We start from the raw sequence: 22,591 nt of genomic DNA, 5'->3' as shown, positions 1-22,591 counted from the left end.
TAATTTAATGGAATGAAAAATATCATTTTTAACTTTGTTTCCGTTTTTTCCTTATTTTAGCCTCTTCCACCAGTGATGGCCTTCTTTCGCCAACTTCAACTTCTTCTCTGGAAGAATGGACTGGCTGTAATTAGACGGCCAGTGAGTGAGATTCAAAGAGTCCAAAATATCTAGTTAATTACCTAAGAATGAAAAAATGGCATTCTGCACATCCCTGAAATGAATATCATTACAAAGCTTTAAAATATGTTGTGTTTTTTCAGGTATGGTCCCTGACTCTGATCGCCTGGCCTTTGATCATCTTCATCATCCTTGCTGTGACCCGCCACCAGTTCCCTGCTGTTGTGAGGGAAACATGTAAGTGTAAAAGAAACAATTGCTGCTAATTCTGCAAACAAAATCAAGCCTTTTTTTAAACCTCATATTGAAAATGCACAGCCTGCCTATTCCACTGTAAGCGTCCCTTACAACAATCCAAAATATTTTTTAATGAGTAGAAGCTTTGTTTGGAAATATTAACTTACATTTTGCATTACTGGTGTTTTGTTTTTGTTGGGTTTTTTTATTTAACTTTTATTAGTTTTAAAGGGTACTCTTGAAACTTACCTTTCTGATAGTTATGTAAGTAATGACGCAATATTAACTCGATTGGACCGCATTCTTTTGTTTGTCATCTTAAAGGTCAGCAGGTAAATACTTGGAGACATTCTAGTTTTGCAACCAAAGTAAACAAATGGACAACTAAATGCAAACATCAATGGTCCTTCAGATTTGAGCCTATCCCATCACTATTGACATGGTGTTTGTTCTGCTTTATCATTTAATGCCTACTGACATCACATTTACTCTGCTTTAGATTTGTGTGAAACTTTAAAAGGAGAGGCTTTTGAGATACCTTTGTTTTGCCACCTACAGCCTTTTTTAAATAACAAGGTTAATGGTTAACAGAGACCCAGGTTCTCAAACAGCTTTCAGCCTAAAAAACCCCCACATGTAATCACAGCAACATTAAGAAATGGTATATCTAAATTTCAATAAAATCCTTAAAAAACCACAGGAATAACCTTCTTTCTCATGGTAATGTTCACCATGGGAAACAACACTTTTAGATGACTAGTTGATCCTGTCACATTTGGTGGTTCAGGCTTGATTGGCAGATTGGATTTGAAAGATATGTGAATTCACTTGAACTTTAATAACCCAGTGTTCAAACTTTTTAGTAAAACAGTCAAACCAATAGGACCTCTTCTTGCCCCTGAGATACCGTTTAGTGGGTATTTTATTTTATACCTGGTTGAAAGAGACACAGAGTCAGAATGCACCAAAATCTGACTGGTGTATAAACGTTTTTGGAGACAGCAAAGCAGTTCTCATTTTTAGTTTTAACTGCTACATGTTCCATATTTTTTAAGTAAAGTGGCTCCATATGTGATATTGTTCCTATAGAATTAGCGGTGTGACTATACGGAATATCTTTTAGTTCTGAAGGAAAAATGCACCTATGCAGTATGTTCTAGCTTTCAAAACTTGCACGTCATGGCAATCAATCAAAAATTACCTGATTAAACACAGGTCATTCTGAGTTAATCTTTGGATCTCTCTTTTTTGTCCGATACAATAGCTCAGATTGTTTTCTAACAAAGAAGGCAGAGGTTGCGCACCGGTCATGAAACCCATGTACAGTAATGCTGTAGATGCTTCTAACTATTCCAGGAACTTCTCAGACAGAGTGTTTGTAAAACTGTTTCTCAGTATCAGATATCCTATTGTCGTTCACATTATTATCTTGAATTGATGTCATTTTTAAGGCTTCTGAACTATCTGCATTTGCCAAATGCATGCAATTACGTACCTAGAAACAATTCTTAATGAATATGACATTTTCCAGTGTCATCACTACAGCAAAACCTTTATCATATCTCCTCTAGGTTATGTGGGTCCCCGAAACCTCCCCAGCACAGGCTTATTTCCTTTCCTCCAGACCCTCATGTGCAACACAGATAGCAGTTGCCATAACACATCTCGCCTGGTAGAACCAACAACATCAAAGTCGAGGAAAGCAAGGTACCTTCTTCGTCAGTATACTCAGTGTATATACAGTCTATGTATATAATCTGCAATCTAAGTGCTAAAACATATTTACAAATTGCATATTTACTGCAACTATGATTTAAGTCAATAACCCTTCATATATTATTGTTTAAAACTACATTTTGAACTCTGCTGACTTTAAATCACATGGTCCCTGTGTCTCAGAGGAGGGACGCACCTTAGGATCACAGCATCACGTGACATGATTAGTCAGTGTGTGATCATGAAAATTTGGCAACAACAGACTTTTCCCTGTGGAGGAAGGGAAGGATCTTAACCCTTATCTATCACATTACACGTGCTAACAAATGCCATTATCTGGAAGCTTCTTTGATTTAAATTCCCTGAACTGGAATGTCAATGGCTGCTAGAAGAACCTGTTTGTCTACTTCTTATCTACCAGTACATTTTACTTAGGCTTCATTTCAGGGAACAAGAATATTGTTTGGTTAGGTTTCTTTTCAGGGAATCAAAGTGTCATCGAGTTAGGCTTCATTTTAATGAACCAAAGTATTGTAGAGTTAGGTTCTATTTCAGTGAATTGCAGCATTATAAATATGATTACTGTAATGCATGGTCAAAATCAAGCGCCTTAAACACAGAAACAAAAGGTATTTTTAATTTAAGACAGAAAGATGAAACCTTTAGTACTAAAAGGGTCCTAAATGCATCTAATAGAATATATTTACTACCTCACCTGCCCTGTTATACCTGTACCACAGGTCTGTGACAGAGAGTTCTCCACTGGAGAGTCTTGGTCAAGTGGGGGATTTTCTTAACCTTCTCCCCAACAACTTCACCAATGATCATGCAGAACTGTTTAAACTGCTGGACAATTTGGGTACGTTGCTCAACTAACATAATCACTTTGATCTAAATGGTTATCTAGTATTTATCAAAGTCCTGCAGTTTTTCACAATATCTTTTTGCTTTTTAAAGGCACATCTCACCATGGAAGTCCTAAAAATGCTCCTGTAACGACTTTCTTCAACAGTACCAAAGATCAGGTGGGTATTGTGGAGAAATAAAAGAAGATACAAGGGTTCTCAGTACTAGTACAGTTTGTATTAAGAGCTGATTGATAGCATCTTCAGTCAAGTTTGAAAATGATCCTGTAGGTCCTGTAGATCATAGTCAAACCTCAAGGTTGCATTGCAGCAATGGCTACAAAACATGTACTGCATTTATTTACTAAGCACACTTATACTTATTTATGTTGTTACTAAACGCATACCCAGTCCAAGATTTGAAAGATAACTAAATAGATAGATAAATTTATGTGTCAAAAATATTCAGTTTCCCCTACAACCATGCTGCTGTTACTTACTAAATTTGGAGATATTGCATTTACAATTTCTAATAATGTTGTGTTAGCAGATCAGTTGTATATTTGCTAGTAATAATAACAACAACATGCATTCACCTAAACTGCATTTCTTGCAGGAGAACCTGGATAACATGCTTGAGTCAGCCAACCTGTTAAAGAGGGCCATTTGCACTGTGACTCTGCCCATGCTGAACGAAAGCTCGCTAGATGTTTTCACCAATGCTGTGTTCACTTTCTGCAAGACCAATAACACAGTGTTCGAAGTCTCACTCTATACAGTCAATCAGGTATATTTTTGTGTTTGCACTTGATCCTATACATTTTGTGAAATATAGGCCCATGTATGTTAGGTCGGCTTTAGTCAGCACACTGCAATGACACTAACCAAATGTATTCTTTTCTATTTGTTTTGTGTTTAGTATTTTTTGTAATTGAATCTTGCTTTAGGAGGCTTAGATACTTTCTCTGTCTGGTTGTCAGATACTTGAAGAATGGATGCTGACCCAACCAGAGGAATTGATGGAGGTGGCATGGGTGACAGTGACATTCCTCAATCAGCTGCAAAATGACAGCTTGCTATGGGACCGTCTTCTAGCTCTTCCTCAGCTCTTTTCAGATGGTTCTGTTGACCAAATGCTGAGAACACTGGAAGACATACTCAAGCACCTACAGGGGTGAAGTATTTTCAGTGATGAAACAGTTTTTAAAAAATAAATGAAGGTAGCGGAAGTAAGGGGTTAACGTAGTATGTCAGATTATTTTAAAGAATGGAATGGCAAAATCAAACCACATTTAGTAAAAAATAACATATCAGTACCTATTAGTGGTCAATAAAAGCTTGAAAACTGGTGAATTCAGCTTAGAAGTACTCTTGATATTGCCTTTCACTTTTTTAAACTATATTTCCAGTCCATACTATATTTTGGACTTGAAGATTTAATGCTTCTGAAATTGTCTCTTTAGTGATGCATATACCATGGAGGAAGATTTCCCTGAGACCAGTGGCCCGCTCTCCAAGTATGATTCATTTCTTGCTGAAGCCATCAGAGTGATCACCTATATCAATCATTGGCCTGGCAAAAGTAACTATGGACCATTTGCTTTACTGTAAATACTCTATGTATCACCCATGTCTGCTAATATCTGACAGTGTGCTTGAATTCTTCATAGATGTCACCATCCCCCTTGGAAAACTGGTCACAAATGACTCACTAGGAACAACGGTGAAATTCCTGGTAGAAAATGTTTTGGATTATGAGATACCACTGGATAAGGTATGCATTATCACGCAACAGTTCAGTAAACAGTACTATGCAAAGAAATAGCAATGCCACAGAAGGCAGTTCCTTTCATGTGAAAAAAGGTAATAGCAAAAGAGTTCTACATGTGCCTTTCAATACATTGCACATTAAATATTTCTAGTTATAAGGTTAAAAAAAGTCATCATCTCTTTCTTCAGGGTCATTAAGCTGGTCTTAGGGATTTTAATTCTAATAAGGAAGTTATTTATGCAACAACAACAGTTCCACAAAGAGGGTTGTGAGGGTTGTGTACGATTCATTTACACATTTACACAGACACATCCTGTTAAACTTTTACTTTCTTGTCTTTACTGAACAGTGGTAACTCATATGAAGAGATTTTACGTGAGAATGTCAGAGCAATGGTACAAATCCAAGTTCAGGAAAGTCATTTATTCAAACCACATATTTAAACCAACAACAAAATATTTTAACACAGTTAAGAAGCTTGCAGGGAGTAGTTGTCCACTCACTTTTACAAACACATATGAAGTACAACTGTTTTTCTCTTAGTAATTTGAATTTCTGGCTTTATTTTTAGCTGAAAGTCTGGTTATTCCAAAGTGCTCACAAAACATTTCCTGGAAACTGAATTTCACAATGGGAATTAGAAAACAAGATTCAAATGAGGGAAAACAGAGACATAAAATTTGCATGTAGAGCAAATAAACATTTTGATAAGTAATATAGTGACTGCATTTGTTTTTGCTCCTTAAAGTGATATTACTCTCTATCAGACCATACTATAGACAGAATATGCAACTATTAAGGATACTGCCTAACATTAGCTAAGTTAAAATTGTCTAAAGCATATTCCAGTTAAAGAACCCACTTAAAGCTAACATATATATTTACTTTTTTGGTTAACACTATCATCTCTCCATGACCATTGTAGGCTTTCGGCCTGATGTTGGACAAAGATCTGGTGCGTTCTTATCTGTGTGATAACAGCAGCAACATCTTGTGGTCAGCAACAGCGTGCAGCTCAGGAATTGTGGACAAGGTTCTAAGCATGATCAGCACAGAAAAGGTGGCAAGACAGGTAGGCTAATGTTATTAGCATTAACAGAGAGAATCACATATATAAGAAATACAATTTTCTTTTAATTCCTTTTCCATTGTTTTGGTTGTTTTTTTAAATTGTTCCATATGCTCCCAACTTGCTTTCCCAATGCGACTTACGATTAAGAGCATGCCAAATAATTATTTGATGACATTCGAAATGCTTTCGTGATAGTAAGAAGCAACCACATCTTCCAGTCCACACCTGCACAGAAACCTCAACGGTATTCAGTTGGCAGTGGCTTTACAATATTGATGTTTTGATGAGATTCATGTTTCGTTCCCAGGTTTTCCTGGCCTGGATTAAGGAGGTTGCTAAACATGACGTGCTCTTTGCCAGAGGACTGGTCTACAATCTGACTGGATATTTCTCTTCAGGAGAATCTGAAGCCTCCAACATCACAAGGACCAGGCGCAGCTCAGATACAGAACCACAAAACGCAGAGGAAGAGCTGTGAGTACAGTGTTTTCTCCAATTTAAATAATACTAGTAGAAAATCAATTGAAGCTAAAATGACTGTTCTTCTTACCTTTGATCTGAAGCTGATAAAACTTTCGTATTACTTATTTGTTCTGCTAGTTCTCCTGTGATTCTTGTAATTTTGATGTCTTGTGCTTTAAGCTGAGTCTTATCATTTGCTTTGTTAGGTTTCTGAACATCGGTCAGGCAGCATTGGAGCTTGTACAAAATGTGCCTGAGGTGAATACGGTTGTCCAGGGCATCCTCAGAACTGGTTATCAGTCCATGAAGCTAGCGTCAGAGACCATTGACATGCTAAAAGGTATGACAACAAAGCATCATGTCCATAGTGAGGTCTCACCTGTGAGAGCATTTATTTGAAAATTAACATTACGGTGAATGTTTCACTTTTATTTCCAGCACTATTAAAATGGCTTTCCAATCATTATTGGTGATTCTTATACATCCAACAGGGAAACATAAACTAAAATAAAAATAAAAGACATGGGCTGTAAGAATGTCAGGTTTAAAAAGAGAGCAGCATTTGAGAAATAGAGAAGCTTGTGCACTCAGCGGACATTTTGTTTTATCATGCGTTACACAATACATACCAAAGACATGAATGGAAAAAGTTCACACCCTTTCTCATGGGACTGATGAAAGATGAAATGTTGAACCCAATCAGATTAGTTAGCCTGTGGGAAAGTACACACACACACACACAAAACAACAAAACAAGCAAAACTGGACAAAACAACACTTGTACTGAAGTGATATGTGTGTCTTTTGTAACTTAACAAAGTGTCTAAACTAGGAAAAGTTACTGATTTTATGGCCTAATCCAAAAACCAATTTTCTCACTGAGTTGAGTTTGGTTTGTTTCTGTCTTTGCAGACATTCTAGAAAATGCCCTGGAAGATGCTAATGACCTCCAAATGATTTATCATACGTTGCTGACAAACCAGTCCGAGTCACGCGCTTTGATGGACCGTGTCCTCAACAGTGTGATGGAAGTAGTTATGAAGGTATGTAGGATTTATGTTGACTGACCTTAACTTTTAGCCTGTGAACAGGTTCTGTGTCAAAATCTGGCATCTTACACATGTGATCTCCGCTGTCAGTTGAGCTTTTTATTGTCACTTCATACATTAAGTATCTCCCTCAAGGCTTCCGCAGTAAATCAGATGATGTGTTGTTCTGTTTTACCAGGTGATGTCAACTGAGGATGTAAAATGTGAAGAAGTTCTGGCTTCCTTGGACTGGCTGTTATCCATCAATAGCATAAAAACTGAAGTATGGACAGCACTGATCTGCCCCAACAACGGGAATCTGCAACAAGCTTTGCTGATGGACTGGGAGGACTTGATTAAAAAGGTAAAAATATATTTTATGTGCAACTTGTGGTCTAAAAAAATGCTATATTATGTAATAATTTTTTACTACATTATAAAAAATAAACTTACTCAAGTGAAAAGCAACAGATTCTTAACAAGGAAGGCTTAATCCTATAAATTAAAAAGTATAAATATGTTTTTTTAAGGATTTATTAATTTATTTTGCTTTAACTGTTTAAAGAAACAATTTCTTATATCGTTCATATTATAATCCCCAGGGACAAGATCTGTACTCCATCCTAACAGGCGAAGCAGATTTCAACATAACACTTCCCATGATTCTGTCTGAGTGGCACGAGCTGTATGAGGAGAGCTTGGAGTTTGCTGAGATTTTGACCGAAATGACAGAAAAGCTGGATGAAGAATACTGGATGAACTGGATACCCGACAACAACACCCAGTTTGTTTCTGGAGCTCTTCAAAACAGGTCTTGACAAAGTGTTCATTTTCTACTTGGATAACAACATAGCATAACAAACTTAGCACATAAGAAACAGGCCTAACATACGGGGGTTCTTTTGGTAACTAGATTTAAGTTTGATAAGACTGTGCAGATTTTCCCACTTTAGTAAATGTAATAGAAGAAAACAGATTTCAGATAATGTGCACAATGCTTTACAAGGTGTGTGTTATTACTTTACTGACTCAGACATGTTGTGATTTTTCTTTGCTTATAGTCTTGTGTGGTTTATGATCAGTCTTGGTGAAAGAATTGAAAATAGTGATCAGTGGCCACCGGTAAAGGACTACTTCCACATTGCTTACTGGATTTTGAACTACCACCCTGATGTCACTACTCAGCCAGCAAACTGTGAGTTCCTCTTCTCTTCTCTTCTCTTCTCTTCTCTTCTCTTCTCTTCTCTTCTCTTCTCTTCTCTTCTCTGAACTGAACTGAACTGAACTGAACTGAACTGAACTGAAAACTAACAATATACAAATATCATACAAATATATCTAAATACTGAAGAAGCTTGAACTGAAGCTTCTTCAGTTCAAAGTGAAGAAGCTTCTCAGATGAGAGGTGAAACGTCTTCAAGCAACTTAAAGAAGTCCAGACGCTTTTCTTTGCAAGCTCCTTTGACTACGATGACCTGGATGACTGAGAACCTTCACAGACATATTTTTAGACAATATGTGACTACTAAACTGTGTTCAACAAAAGAAAGGATTAAAGTTGTATTTTATTATAATTCTACAAATCAAAGGAGCTCAGTTACAAAATATATTTATTTAGTATACGTGTAAAAGCCTGTTAATCCGGTTTGTTCCAGTCAATGCAGCTAATTCCTAGCATGTGTTGCTTTGTAGGTTCTTTGAACAAGAACTTAGCCCTTCATTGTGACACTGGTTTCAACTGGCCACACTTTGTTCAAGCAATGACTCAGGCTCTGATGTCACCAAGTGATGCCTTTGTGAAGTAAGTGACAAAGATTTTTTAGTTTTGATTGAAATATACATGGAAATTTTATGCTTTAGAATTGAAGCATGTCTTCTGCTTTTTAAAAACATAATAATCAGTGTAGATAAAGAGATTTACGCTGTTCTGTTACCGTATGTTTGTTAAATAAGTAGCTACAGTGAGCTGCCTGTTTAACAAGCCAACAGGAATTGCTGTCGCACTGCCTTTTTGTAACTAGTAGCCTACAAAAAATGTTTTCTTAATGCGTGCTAGCGTAACATGTTTGTCAGCACTTTAGTTTGATTAGCATGTTTTTTGTAGTGACAACAACATTTTGTATTACAGTTAAATAGAAATGCTCAATTCTCTCTGTTATTTTTAATGTTACACATGCATTGCTTTCAGGACTTTATAAAGTTGGCATGTTCTGTTTTACTCTTCTGTTTCTCTGTAGCTGGCTCAAAGGATCTGTGAATCTACTGCAACATGTGTATGGTGAAATCTATACAAATGAGACAGCTGTATATTTGAAACAGGAAATCAAAGGAGGTGATGCCCTCTCTGATTACCTGATTAATCTGATGTATAACCTGGATGAATTCCTCAGTACAATCTCCAAGCTTCCCAATCAAAACATCACTAACCCAGCTACCATGACTCTAAACATTCATGCCCTGTTAGAGTCCACGGGTTTGTCATCACTTGTTCCTCTGCTCAGCCAAGAGTCTCCGCTTAATGCCTCCACAATCCTTGCTGTAGCCTCCAAACTTGGCAGGTTAAACCAGCATATTTTTACCTTCAATGAAACAGACCCAACCTTGTCTGAACTGGAAAAGCTGATAAGGGAGTTCCTCTCTTTGGAGGGTAACCTCACATTGTATCTCCCAAACATCATGGGACACACTCTGCTTACCTATTCTGATTACTTCCATTCTGATGAAGTGGACAGTCTCATAAAAGCAATTGAGCCTTTCACTAACCAGACCTCAGTGGGTTTTGTAAAAGCCATCATCAGTGCTGTGGAGCAGTTCAAGACAGTGATGGACTCTCCAAATGGTGACCCAACTGAGATCATTCTTGGGTACGTCCGTCAGATTCAAGAGTTTGTGGTTTCCCTCTATAGGCTACGAAAAATTGAACATGTCGTGTTACCAAATGCCCAGTACAGCACGGCTCAAGTCACTGACCTCCACTTGCTTTCCATGGACTTTCTCAACCTCCTCACACCTGAGAGCCTGCAGAACCTCACTCAGGCTGGACCAGATGCTGCCCAGGACATCGTTATCCAGAAATTTGTAGCATTCCTGCCAAAGGAAATCCAAAGTGATGCTGCTCAGTTTCTTCAGGATTTCAAGGCTCTGCAGAGTAATATAACCAAATGCGCAGCAGGCGAGGACTGTCTGGCTGGATTTTCAGAAATCTCTAAATTTCTGGATCAGATATTAGACATGATGTTCACAGCCAATGGGACTGTCACCATCAAAATTGGTCCATTTGGTTTGGGGGATAAAGAATATGAAAACATAGCTTCCTTGGTTTTCTCATTGCTCCTGTCACCAAATGATACTGCCGCTCTGGAAACATTCAAGCAGACCCTCCAATTCATCAAAGTGGTCATGAATACACCAAATGTTACCGTGTCCGATGTCCAGAATGCCCTTACACAGACAAACCTAACCATTGAGGACCTAAATGCTATTGCCGAGCTAGCTGGAGCTTCCAACATAAATAAACTCATGTCAAATATAATCGGGATTGCAAATGTTGAGAGCTGTTTTGAACCCCAGAATGACATCATGGTAACAACAAAGTGTGTTACGGGACTCATAGATATGTTCAGCAGCTTTCTGACACAGGTACCTTCTCTCCATAACAACACAGACATCCTCTCCCTCATCCCTGTAATTGTCAATAAGACTATCAATGACTTCACCCAAGTTAACTTCAACTCTGGTCCTAACATGGTTCTTGTAGACAGCTTGAATCTCACCCTAACTAATATCAAGATGAGCCTAGACCAGAGCCACCTAAACACTCCAGAGATCATGAATGAAATAGAAGTGGTAGAGGGTCTGATACAGTTGATTGCCGACATGCAGCCAGTAAACACCTCCCAAATGACGGACCCTGTGCAAGTCCAGACAGTATATCTAAAGCTTATAGAATGGTACTTGAAACGGCTGGAAAACATCACCAGCGATAGTGCAACCGCAGAGCTCCTTCATCCTTTCTTTTCCATCACACAAATGCAAGTGGCATTACAGCTAGCACAGACAAATTTCTCTTTGTTTGTTAGTGACAAGGTCCAGTTCCTAATAAACAGCCTCCAAGGCCCAATAGATGGCACCGTTGTGACTGAAACTGGCCAGACAGCAATTGAGATTCTTCAGCATCTGTTGGACTTAATAGAGGTCAACCTTGAGTCATGGAATAACACTGAAGGCTCTGAACAGCACTTCGATGCAACCATTCTGCATTCCATGGCGCTCCAAATTAAGCAGTACCTTGGTCTCATTGAGAAGTGGATGACAGAGCCCGATGTCGCATTGCTCCTTAGCAGTATGATCCAATGGAAAAACTCCACCATTGCCACCCCTGTGACAGATCTCCAATACATCCTGCAGACAGTGGAAAATTTTCTCAGTGATGATCAGCTGGCCTACCTTTCCATAATAAACAATATCACAGAGTCTCTAAGCAAAGCTGTGATGGTGGCAGAGCAACAAGGCCTACAGGATGAAAGCTTCATAGCTGCCATTGTAGAAGTAGTGCAACATGTTATACAGATCCCAAACATTACTGTTATCCCACTGTCACAGCAAGATTTTCTGGAAATTGTCCAAGAGTCAGTAAATCTCATTGTCCAACGAAACATGAGCTTCGCTTCAGCTAAAAACATCTCCATCGTCATCCTGGAGAAAGTTGAGAGAATCATCCAACAAACTGTACCAGAAATGGTTGCAGAATACATGCTTGGCTCACTCAAGTTTGTAAAAACATATTTTGAGACCATCTCTGAAGCCAATGGACAAGACAGCCTGAATCAGATGTGAGTTTCGCTACTTTACTGTACACAATTACCATAATTTTGTAACAGAAGGGGCTCGAATGAGTACTCTTTAACAAATATGAATCATTTCAAAATAGCTTTAAGAATATGGATTGCTTTAAAATAATGCCTCACAAAAACTAATATATGATGTATTAAATGTAATAAAGCATTAGATCAGGGGTGTCAAACTCAAATACACAGTGGGCCAAAATTCAAGACTGGAACAAAGTTGCGGGCTAACGTTAATATTTATTGAAAAAAAAATCTTCCTCCAGATATAAGAATGAATCTTTTCTTATGGACTTAAATAGGTTTTGCTGGAAAACTGAATATGGGACAAGCAAAGCTTAATACTAAACAATATATATATTAGCTGTATAATACCAGTAGGCCAGCTCTAATAATAATTTGGTATGGCTTCGCGGGCCAAATGTAATTAGTCTGCAGGCCAAATTTGGCCCGCGGGCCAGAGTTTGACACCTATGCATTAGATGAACTAAAAGCATGCTTTTGATTTACTATAAAAAATAAACAAGTGCAGTAAGTATCACTTTGCTTTTCCAGCACCCAAAATTGCTTCAAATTAAAGTTCTTAATATATTTTTAGCTGCAACAGATGTTTTAGTCTATTTTTACTCTACAAAAGTAGTCTGTAGTAATACTCTGCTTTCAACCTATTGTGGTAATCTGTGAAATTTAACAAATCTGATGTTTAATTTTTCTAAGGAAAATTTATAGGTCTAATTGTAGTTTAGATCTTGTCCAAAAGTTCTCTCTTATATTTTATTTTTATTTTTGTCAAATAAAAAGGTTATTTTAGGTACTAGGGATTTTACATGTACTTCTAATCCTTATTAATGCTCTGAGATAAAAAATAAATAAATTAACAGAATGATTGCATGCATGCAGTTCTATTCTATGCAATCATTAGAGAACACAAAGAACATTTGATAAGACTTGTTAAGATCTGAAATGTTGATTTGCTTTGTTTCCTAAGAATTTTCAATGAAATGAAGACACTGCAGAGCCTCCTGTCACAGCAATCCCCAGTCCAGCCCTACATTTCTGCCCTCATTAACATCACTCAGGTTATCTTGGAGTATGGCCAAGGCAAGTCAGCTTCTTAATACCACTGTAGGTGGACTGCATGTTAAATCCTGATGAAATCTGATTGAGTGGAGGTCATATTGTGCACTTCATCATTCCGGCATTTATGCCAAAAAGCCTAAGAACAAGAGTAGATCAAAGTACCACAATGCTTCTGATATATGTTGTAAGAGTTGGTCGTTCTGCTTGCAGTTCCACATCCATGAGGCCTGATGTGTGAGCACATTTTTTTTTTTAATGATTTCAGGTAACATGAACCTCTGGGCAGGCTTTGAAAATGCATCAGCACAACAAATCATTCAGCAGGTAAAATGTCTGCACTTTTATTTTTATTTTATTATATGTCCGGTAAAATTAGTTTAACGTACATTTATATATTGAAAACATAACATCTAAAAGTGTTCAATTTAAAAATGACATTTAATTAATAATAATTTTATTAATAATAAAAACATCTCACGGGACTGCACACTTATTGTTGACACTTTTTATTATTAGTTGGGCAAACTTGTGAGCATGTTTTGGCCACTGGTTGCGGAAGGCACTGGCTCACATATGACTGCTCCATCCCTGGAAGCTTTTACTCAACTTGTTCCAGTCCTGGAGACCATATTAGCTGGGAATGCAGACCAAGACACATGGAACAAGTAAGTGTAATTATCAGTGTAATGGTAACAATCCAAATGGCTTGTTGTTATACAGCAGTTTGATATTAAATTGCATACCTGATGTGTGTAGGAAGTAATTTTGTTTTACAGTTTACATACACTCATCATGGGCATAAATTTCATGGCACTTTCATGGCTTTTAATAATTTCTTTGAACTGTTGTTTTTCCAGAGTGTAACGATTGTACTGTGTACATTCTTATCCTTTTGATAAAAATCTTTGATTAACTTTGAAAAACAGGAATTGGGTGCACAAGATTGAATAAATATATATTTATTTCTATTGTCCATTTAACCCCAGTAATATTTTTGTTAAATGTGCCTTGGGAAGTTGCACCTCAACCAAATTTTAGTAGCGATCAATAAGCTTCTGGTCATAATTCTGGCTGGATATTTAACCACCTATCTTGGCAGAATTGGCAGAGTTCATTCAAATTGATGGCAGCAGCCTAACGTTATCCTGTTTTATTCATTCCAAAAACAATTTTTTTGTTTGGGTGGATGCTCAACTTTTGGAGCATCCACTCAAAGATTTTGAAGGTAGTGCTCCTTCTTCATTATTCCATCTGTTTTGTTTAATGTATCAGTAGCAAAAACCCCATGATCCTATCACCAATATGCTTGAAAGCTGATAAAGATTTCTTAGGTTAGAAAACCTTTCTTTTACTACTCCAAACCCATTTAATGTTGGGGTGTCCAAATAGCTTGTGTGACCATAAAACATTTCTTTAGAAGGCATTTGACTTTTTCATTTGGGCAGCAACAGATTTCAAGATGTGTCAGTCCATGGCAATATAAATCTGGCTTCACTGTGGATAGTGATGCTGGCATTGCTGTGGTTTCCAGTTCATGGCAGCCTTGAGTATTGGGGGTTTCCAGATTGATCTTTGAATCCGCACTTGTTTATATATGTAACAGTTCAAAGAAATCATTAAAAGCCCCAAATTACCCTGATGCCCACGATAATTTGACAGTAATTGTAACTTGCTTCACAGTAAAGACTGCCGCTCTGTTCTGTGATTACCCTAAACCATACCTAATATGTTACTAATTTGTTACAGGCTTGAACAGATGCTGGGAACCCTGTTGTCCACCCTTGAAGGAACAGAGTTATTGGACAATTTAATGTCTGTTATCCCACAGTTTGAAAAAATGGTTGGAACTTTAGTGGAGAACATCCAAGCTGGAAATGGTGAGAATGTTAAGGAAGAACATATAGTGCCAGCTTTACTTTTATTTACTTGTTCTTTAGACACAACTTATGACTAATGCAGCACATGCCAAGTAAGAGATAGTCATTTCCTGATATGTCTGCCACTTTTACTAATGTGCTGTATTGCTGCTGTTTTGTTTTGTTTTTTCAAAACTTGTGGGTCAAGCCATTTTGTCTTCTTCTTTTCAGTGATGATACAAAGCCTTCAAATTCCCATCCTGAACCTGATGAGAGAAGCTGCACAGTCTTTGAACAACACTCATTACAATTTTTCTGAAGTCCTGGAAAAATTTCAGGTTGCCATTGAAAGCACAGTGCGGGCGGCTCAGCAGGTCAGTGTTCTTGAAAGAATGCTTTTTAGACTTGCTGTATCATTCGTGCAAGTGTCTCCCTAGTCTTCTGCCGGTATCTCATTTATGGAAATGTTTGCATGTGTATGTGTGTGCGTAATTGCACACAGCAATGTCTGTCTTCCTTCCTTCATCCTTGACAGAAGTTAAAACAGTGAGGCTGTGAGGTTTTTCTCTCTCTCTCGCTTCTTCTCTGTTCCACTTCTCTGCATCAGAATTTGTTGAGTTATTTAACTTTCGTCAGAGTTAGACAGATGTAGACAGACAAGATTCTGATGCGATGACGCAGAAAACATTTAGCTATGGCTAACATCAGGGTAGAGTTGTTGACTATATATAAGCTTTGATATTTTTTCTTTTGTTATTTATGCCAGGTAGGCATTATATAGTCTTGCTGAACCACAAAATAACACACACAATAACAACTTGTCAGCGTATGACCCCCAAACTCGACTTCTAAGTCTTATAGTATATACTGGCCAGTTGATAATATCAACATATTTTGCCTAATCCAAGATACCTGTATCAGAATTGGTCTTTTTTTAAATGTTTTTTCAGCCTTGACTGAGAGATATTTGAAACACATAACTTGATTCATTGCAGGACAACTACTGTTGCGCTTGTTTGCAATGTGCTGCTCTCTTAAACTGGTGTGGCAGTAATGACTTGCCTTTTGAAAGCTGTATGTATATACTGATATCACTTAAATATCTATTGAGTTAATATGTTGATATAGCATTTCTAGCAGCTCTGTAAGCTTACTTAAATTAGTAGACTAAAATAAGCTAAAGGGGTAGTTTAACTTAATGTAACTTGAAAACAGCTAACAAGGAGAGAGGATACCTTTATCCATAGGTAACATCTCAAAAGCTCACAAATTGACATAAATTACAAACCATAAAATCACAAGATTATATTAAGCACATCTGCTGCTGACTTATTGACTGTACAGAAACAAGTATTGGTGTGTTGTTAATGCTTTCCTGGCATCAGTGCATATTTATGTATTCATATCATGTTAATTCCTGAAAATGCTACTGTTAGATTTGTTATTATAGCCTACCTTTACATTAATCCCTGTAATAGACTTTTGACGTGACAGAAACAGTTGCTGCTTTGTAAATACATTTTTTTTAAAAGAGCAGCTTACTTGTGGGTGTGTACCAGTCTATTAAAAGTGAAAATATCTGTGTGAGACTTCTGACCTTTTCCTCATTTCTTCGTCTTAGTAACTGAACAGGTTTTTTCAGTGCTTATGAAACACGTGACACATGTTTTTGTTTTGTTATAGGCTAATGGCACCTTGGAGTGCAGTGAAGTTCTCAAAGTGTGGGAGACAGTCAGTGAGGCTGCAGGGTTAAGCCCTAACACCATGGCTGTGTGGTGCAACATCAGCCTGAAGCCTGTTTTGGAGGCTTATGCTTCCGCACAGAATCTCTACTCCCAAATGAACATGAGTGTAAGTGTAAAAATGTCAAATTAAGTACTACTTAATTTCACTTGATAGTAAAATATATACCGCATTCACACTTGCAAGTACAATTAACAGTTTTACCACTTGGGGTCAGTGTTGACGCACGGAGAAAGTTGTTGATTGCTAATGGTCCCTCTCTGCTCTATGTTGTCTTTAAAGCAGATGATCATGGGACCAACCAATGTGAGCGACACAGCTGCTAGGATTGTAGAAACTGTAAAGTCACTCTACCAAGTCAACATTAACAACGTAATTGTGATAAATCAGTTTGTCATGAATTTCTCCAACCACATCTCAATGCTGGTAGAGCAGTCTATGAGTCCTGAGGAACAGCTTTACTGGCAAAACCAGCTCCAAGACATGCAGTTGCAAAACAGGTGAGCTACAGTCAGATAATTTCACTGCCATGTGCAGTGACCATGGTTTGCTATGTTTTAGAGGAAATGTTTTTTATGGTCAAAATGGTCAATCCATCGAATCACTAAGTGACTGTTGATGAGACATCACATCTAGCTCCATTTAGACTTTCAAAACTTACTTGAGGAGCAAACTGTTTTTATGACCACAGCAAGTATGAGGAATGAGAATCGTGTCATAGTTTTAAGAGTAATCCAAGCCTTCAGTAGATCATAATCGCAAGATACAATCATAACAAAATGTCGTACAGCCACGTTAGAAACCCCCTGAACATGGTATCTGAATGTGGAAATGTTCTTTACATTCCCACTAAATTCTGTTAACAGTCAATTTAATTTTTATAAAGAAGCACAGAAAATGACTCACCTATAGTATACATGAACTCACCATGAACTTGCCACTCCATTTGGTATAACAGCATTATCCACGATGCTCCAGTCAAACCAATTTGATTCATACGTAATTACACAAGGATGTGAAGTGATCACATTTGCATTGAACTTGATTAATTTAATGCAAGCCTGCCTGAAAACTGGCAGGCTTGCACAGATAGCGGCTTAACTACAATTCAGCTAGCCGAGACATCCTCTTAAAATTGATTTCCCTTTATATGCCAGCTGCTATAATGAGACCAGCGTGGTGATAAGGATCACATTTTGCATATCGCAGGGAATCAGTCAGGTCTTACTACATAAGTCATAGATCAGTGATCACAGTGGAAACACTCTACAGTCTTTTTCATCAAAGATGAAATGGGAAAAGGCTGATGAAGAGGAAATATGTCTTCTTTCTAAATCTGAATGTTATATCTAATCATAGTATTGAAAAGACCAATTCAAAAATCCGTTTCATTATATTCAATGAGTATTTTGGCTTTCCAATAATTTCCAGATTTTGAACTCATGTTTATATTTTTTACATGAGTCAGCTTACAGAGTCACAGTCACATAGACCATGTTTGATGTACTGTGCTGCTTAACCTGACATTCAGTCAATTTCTTTATTCTACAGTTTGTCTTCCATCAAAATGCTCTCAGATGAATTGCATAATGTGGCCCCCGCCTTGCAGCCCTACATGGAAGCTCTTGTGAACGCTACAGGCTACATCCTGGACAACTATCAATTACTTCAACAGAGCACATCAGCCGAGGAGCTCCTCAAAGAAGCAGCAATGCGCTTCCTTTCCTCTGCAAACATCTCCTCTTATGATATCTTCTCCATCCCGGAAGGGAACACAACTGCATCTCTTTACGACTTGACAACAGAAGTTATCAGACTGATGATTAACATTAAGGTATTTGGTGATGATCTTATGATTTACCAAGTCTTGGAGGAATTTTTGAGATCCAATGAGACAAAATTGATAGCAGAGAAGGTGGCCGAGTTGTCTATGTGGTTACACTCCACCGAAGCATCTGGGCTAGACCTGCTGAATGAGGCTCTGTTCAGATCCTATGACATCGTAAGGCCTGTCTTGTCTGCCCTGGCCAAGATGAACACAGACATGCAAGCAACGGTAGAGCTCCTGGAAGACTTAGTAGGAAACGTCATTGCTATGTTTAGGCAGTTGGTAAGCACCGGTAATGTTCCAGACCCAATGGTCCAACATTTGAGTGACTCAGAAATGACAGGCGGTTACCACACACATTTGGTCAGACGCAGACGTGATGCCTCATTAATGATGACAACAGACCCGATGAATGACTTCATAGACCTGTTCTACATTGACTACCCAACCATGTTCAAAGCTCTGGCTGTCCCTCCTACAACACCAGAAATTATGGAAACAGCCCATGTGTTCTTTGCCAATCCCGATTTGAGCGTTGTGATGAAGGGAGCTACAAGTGGCATGCAGTGGGGCTTGAATGCCTCTCGAGAAGAGACCATTGATGCTGCACTTGGGGTACTCTCCTTCCTCACTCTCCCTGACGTCTTTGAAAAGTAAGTGTTATTTTTATGTCCTTCATTACAGCTTAAGGTGTGACAAAAAAGAATGTATCTTGTGCACTATGTATGGTGAGATCTATATTTGTTCTAGCTTCTAGAAACTTTCAATTTAGTTTGTTTGCCTTATAGTCAACTATTTTAAAAGCCTCTGTTTAACAAACAGTCCTTCCTATTTCCTGTAGGTCGTCAATGGATCTCCTCAAGAATGTGGTGGATATGCTTCCTGATGCCTTACCATACTCCTCTGTGATTAAAAGTTTCACCAGAGCACTAGCCAATGAGTCTCAAGGTAACTCAAGGGCTCAGTTCTTTTTGACCCAATCTGGACATTTACAGTCTTCTTTGTCCAAGAGGAGCATTATGATGAGAAATGCACATTTATTAGTTAAACTAAAGTGACTTTACAATTCTGACTCCAGAGTGAATCTCCTTTTATCCATGCTAAGTCTAATTGTTGCCATGCTGTCAAGCTCACGCTGATGCTTCAGCTTGTATTTACATACCTGCTGGGAAGGTATGTACATATAAGCAACAATCTGCTATTTAGAGCAATGCCACCCTTTTCTTCAGCTTTTATAGCTTTTGCGAGACCACAGCAAGACCAGAATATATTTTGCCAATGCTGTTGCTATTGTATACATGATTAAAGTATTGCAAAATTAATTCTGGAGATATGAGGAATAAGACTTCACACCAGCTTAGCTTGAGCTCCCAAAGAGCCCAAGGCCATATGGCCATTCTCCAGCAGAAAGCCACTCAGCACCTTTTTAAATCTCATTAGCAAAGTAGAATTCAATCACTTATCCTGTCCGCCCTCGCTAAACGTCTCCCCTCGCACTCGCACAAGTGGACATCTATGACCTCCTTTTAATTTGCATCTGTGCTTGTGTGATAATGTTTTTAGTGCATAGAATCACTTTGTAAGCAGCAGCAGCTTCACTACTCTGCAGCCCTACTCATATTTACTCATACACACACACACACACACAGATGCACTCACACACAGTGCACTGTTGTAATTGCAAAGGCCTGTAGATGTTTAGCAGCCTGAGATTAAACATCAACATTGTCTAATTTTGGACTAATTAAATATTCTGTCATCATATCTTGCTGCCTGAGGTGGTGCCTTTCTTAGGGCTTGTCAGATGTGTTTTAATGCACGACAGCATCTAGTACTGCTGGCCCTTCTGGCCCCATCAGTCTAGTACAGGGTTTCACTTTAAGCACATCATTTGCTGCTTGCTGCCTGATGACGATGCCCCGTAATGGTGCAAGTTGTAATGAAGCCCAGTGGGATGTCATGTTATTCTGTCACCTTACAGACCTTACTCCCTAAGACTACAAACTCTAATAGCATCCCTCTCACTTTCATTTTCCCCTTCCCTTTCTCGCTTTCTCTCTCTCACTCACTGTTCACAGAGAACCTGATGCTCGTGCAGCAGATCATCAAAACAGCTAGTCAGCTTTTCCAGACCCTCCCAACAGACCCACAGTTTAAAGAAAATCTAGACCTCCTGAGATACCTGGTTTGTGACTTAATTACTCTGATTGCACACATTTATCATTAAAACAAAATGTAAAATAATAACTCACAACTGAAAATTACAGATGCTCGCTGCTTCAAAAAGCAAAACAAGTGTCTAGGTTCTTTCTTATAATTTAGAGATTAAGATCGTATATGAGAAATTGGTAACACGATTAAAAAGTTGTTACTATACTTGAGATTCCCAGGGTTTTATTCCTTTTACATTGTGGAAAATACTTGGATATAATAGGTTGCATTGTGTGCTACCAATTAATAATTTTTATTTGCTTGGAAAACTTGGCATGCCAAATTTGTTCCTGCTGCACGTTCCATTAGCTAACCCTGGTTATGTGATAGCTTGTAATTCAAAACCTGGTTGAGAATCCTAATTACACTAACTAAAAGGTAATTATGAGGTAAGTCATAATTATACATGCTGTTACATCCCGAAGATGAGGTGGAAGCAGTGTGTTTCCATGGAAAACACTGTGTGGGTTTTTATATATTTTACTAACAGATGATTTTATTAAAACTACTTAAAATGTATATCCTTTTGTTATTGCAGACCTCACACATATAGTCTCACTTGCGCTGTATATACCTATGGAAATATAGTTTTTAATTTGATTCTTTATTTAGCTGAAGCCTACCTTCCCAGAGAGACCTGTGCAAACTTATTAAACTGCTGAGTTTAATAAGAAGCCACAGCATTGACATCAGTATTCCACAAAAATAGCACTGAAACACTTTGAACAAGCCCTGTTTTTTTAAGGCTAATAGTGAAGCTATCTCAAATGAATATCACAGCAAAACGGGTAATAGACACGCCTGTCCACCATGTACATTTCACACTTGCCTCTCCAAAGTGTGAAATGTACACGTATGCAGAAGTTGCAGTAAAGCAGAGGGAGTTTTTTTTTTCAAGCAAACATGAAAATAATCATACTAAAGGGTTTAAACAGACATGAAAATCAAACTCGTCATTGCACTTCATAATGTGACTGATTTCTTACAGGTGTGTTTGTTAGAGGATACAGAGACTGTACACCTCCTGATGCAGAGCCTCAACATAGAGTCCGGTCAGCTTTGTCACACTTTCCTGCCCAGCCTAGAGGTCATAATTGAGGGTCTGGTGATGAACACAACATCTCTGGTTGATATCTTCTATCAAACTGTAATTGGGGACCCCAGGAGCTACAATGTCCACACAGACTGGTACAAAGATGTCATCATACTTCTAAGTTTTTATTTCAACGGTTTTCCTAGCAGAGAGTAGCACTTTCTTCAAAGAAAGCTGCTTTTGCAATTGACTAGTGGTTTATCTACCATTTAATTTCCAAAATACGTTGTATCACTGAATTGTCCAAGCTCTGTTTGGATAGTATTGAGGTCTGGAAAATTACATTTATATATATATATTTGTATATTTTCATTTATTGCTCAAAGTGGGTTTGTCTGTTTTCTGTTTGTGATAACAGGTCTAGTGTGCTGAGCCAAAATCTGGGCTTTAACATCAGCAGCGTGAGCTCTCTCAACATTAACGGCACTTCCTCAAGTGAGATATTTCTTTATGTTGCAATAGTTTAAGAATTTTGCACCTTAAAATTTTTTATATGGAAGAAGGAAAGTTTCTAAGTAAAATTATATATACATTTTGTCCTAAATTAGGCGTATTGTGACCGAGAAGTATATTTCGAACTGTCAGAATTAAAAATGTAAACTTTTAGTCATGTATTATTATTTGTTTCTTCCTTGTTGTAGATATTAAACAAAATACTAATTTTAGCTCACCCTTCGCTCATTTC

At 37.9% G+C, this 22,591-nt stretch overlaps 1 protein-coding gene across 1 annotated transcript in view; it reads left to right on the top strand.

Moving 5' to 3' along the window:
* The window catches only part of abca12 (ATP-binding cassette, sub-family A (ABC1), member 12), a 57,436-nt gene that overhangs the window by 649 nt on the left and 34,196 nt on the right, over positions 1-22,591 (top strand). Inside the window, exons 2-31 of the mRNA XM_005723288.1 lie at positions 61-141; positions 264-357; positions 1,929-2,064; positions 2,814-2,932; positions 3,031-3,098; positions 3,535-3,705; positions 3,899-4,092; positions 4,382-4,500; positions 4,589-4,692; positions 5,615-5,761; positions 6,069-6,235; positions 6,430-6,563; positions 7,136-7,266; positions 7,451-7,615; positions 7,854-8,062; positions 8,313-8,446; positions 8,944-9,052; positions 9,489-12,083; positions 13,084-13,196; positions 13,441-13,499; positions 13,692-13,840; positions 14,922-15,052; positions 15,263-15,405; positions 16,715-16,882; positions 17,057-17,274; positions 18,326-19,255; positions 19,444-19,550; positions 20,681-20,787; positions 21,802-22,001; positions 22,265-22,341. Coding sequence (XP_005723345.1) covers positions 76-141; positions 264-357; positions 1,929-2,064; positions 2,814-2,932; positions 3,031-3,098; positions 3,535-3,705; positions 3,899-4,092; positions 4,382-4,500; positions 4,589-4,692; positions 5,615-5,761; positions 6,069-6,235; positions 6,430-6,563; positions 7,136-7,266; positions 7,451-7,615; positions 7,854-8,062; positions 8,313-8,446; positions 8,944-9,052; positions 9,489-12,083; positions 13,084-13,196; positions 13,441-13,499; positions 13,692-13,840; positions 14,922-15,052; positions 15,263-15,405; positions 16,715-16,882; positions 17,057-17,274; positions 18,326-19,255; positions 19,444-19,550; positions 20,681-20,787; positions 21,802-22,001; positions 22,265-22,341 — 7,264 coding nt within the window. The 5' untranslated portion in view covers positions 61-75. The remainder of the gene's footprint in view (positions 1-60; positions 142-263; positions 358-1,928; positions 2,065-2,813; positions 2,933-3,030; positions 3,099-3,534; positions 3,706-3,898; positions 4,093-4,381; positions 4,501-4,588; positions 4,693-5,614; positions 5,762-6,068; positions 6,236-6,429; positions 6,564-7,135; positions 7,267-7,450; positions 7,616-7,853; positions 8,063-8,312; positions 8,447-8,943; positions 9,053-9,488; positions 12,084-13,083; positions 13,197-13,440; positions 13,500-13,691; positions 13,841-14,921; positions 15,053-15,262; positions 15,406-16,714; positions 16,883-17,056; positions 17,275-18,325; positions 19,256-19,443; positions 19,551-20,680; positions 20,788-21,801; positions 22,002-22,264; positions 22,342-22,591) is intronic.

This window comes from Pundamilia nyererei, unplaced genomic scaffold (genome assembly GCF_000239375.1).
Source record: "Pundamilia nyererei isolate P.nyererei 1_Seehausen unplaced genomic scaffold, PunNye1.0 scaffold00009, whole genome shotgun sequence".
Taxonomy (NCBI): Eukaryota; Metazoa; Chordata; class Actinopteri; order Cichliformes; family Cichlidae; genus Pundamilia; species Pundamilia nyererei.
The sequence above is the reverse complement of the archived record's forward strand: the minus strand, read 5'-3'. Positions and strand labels throughout refer to the sequence as shown.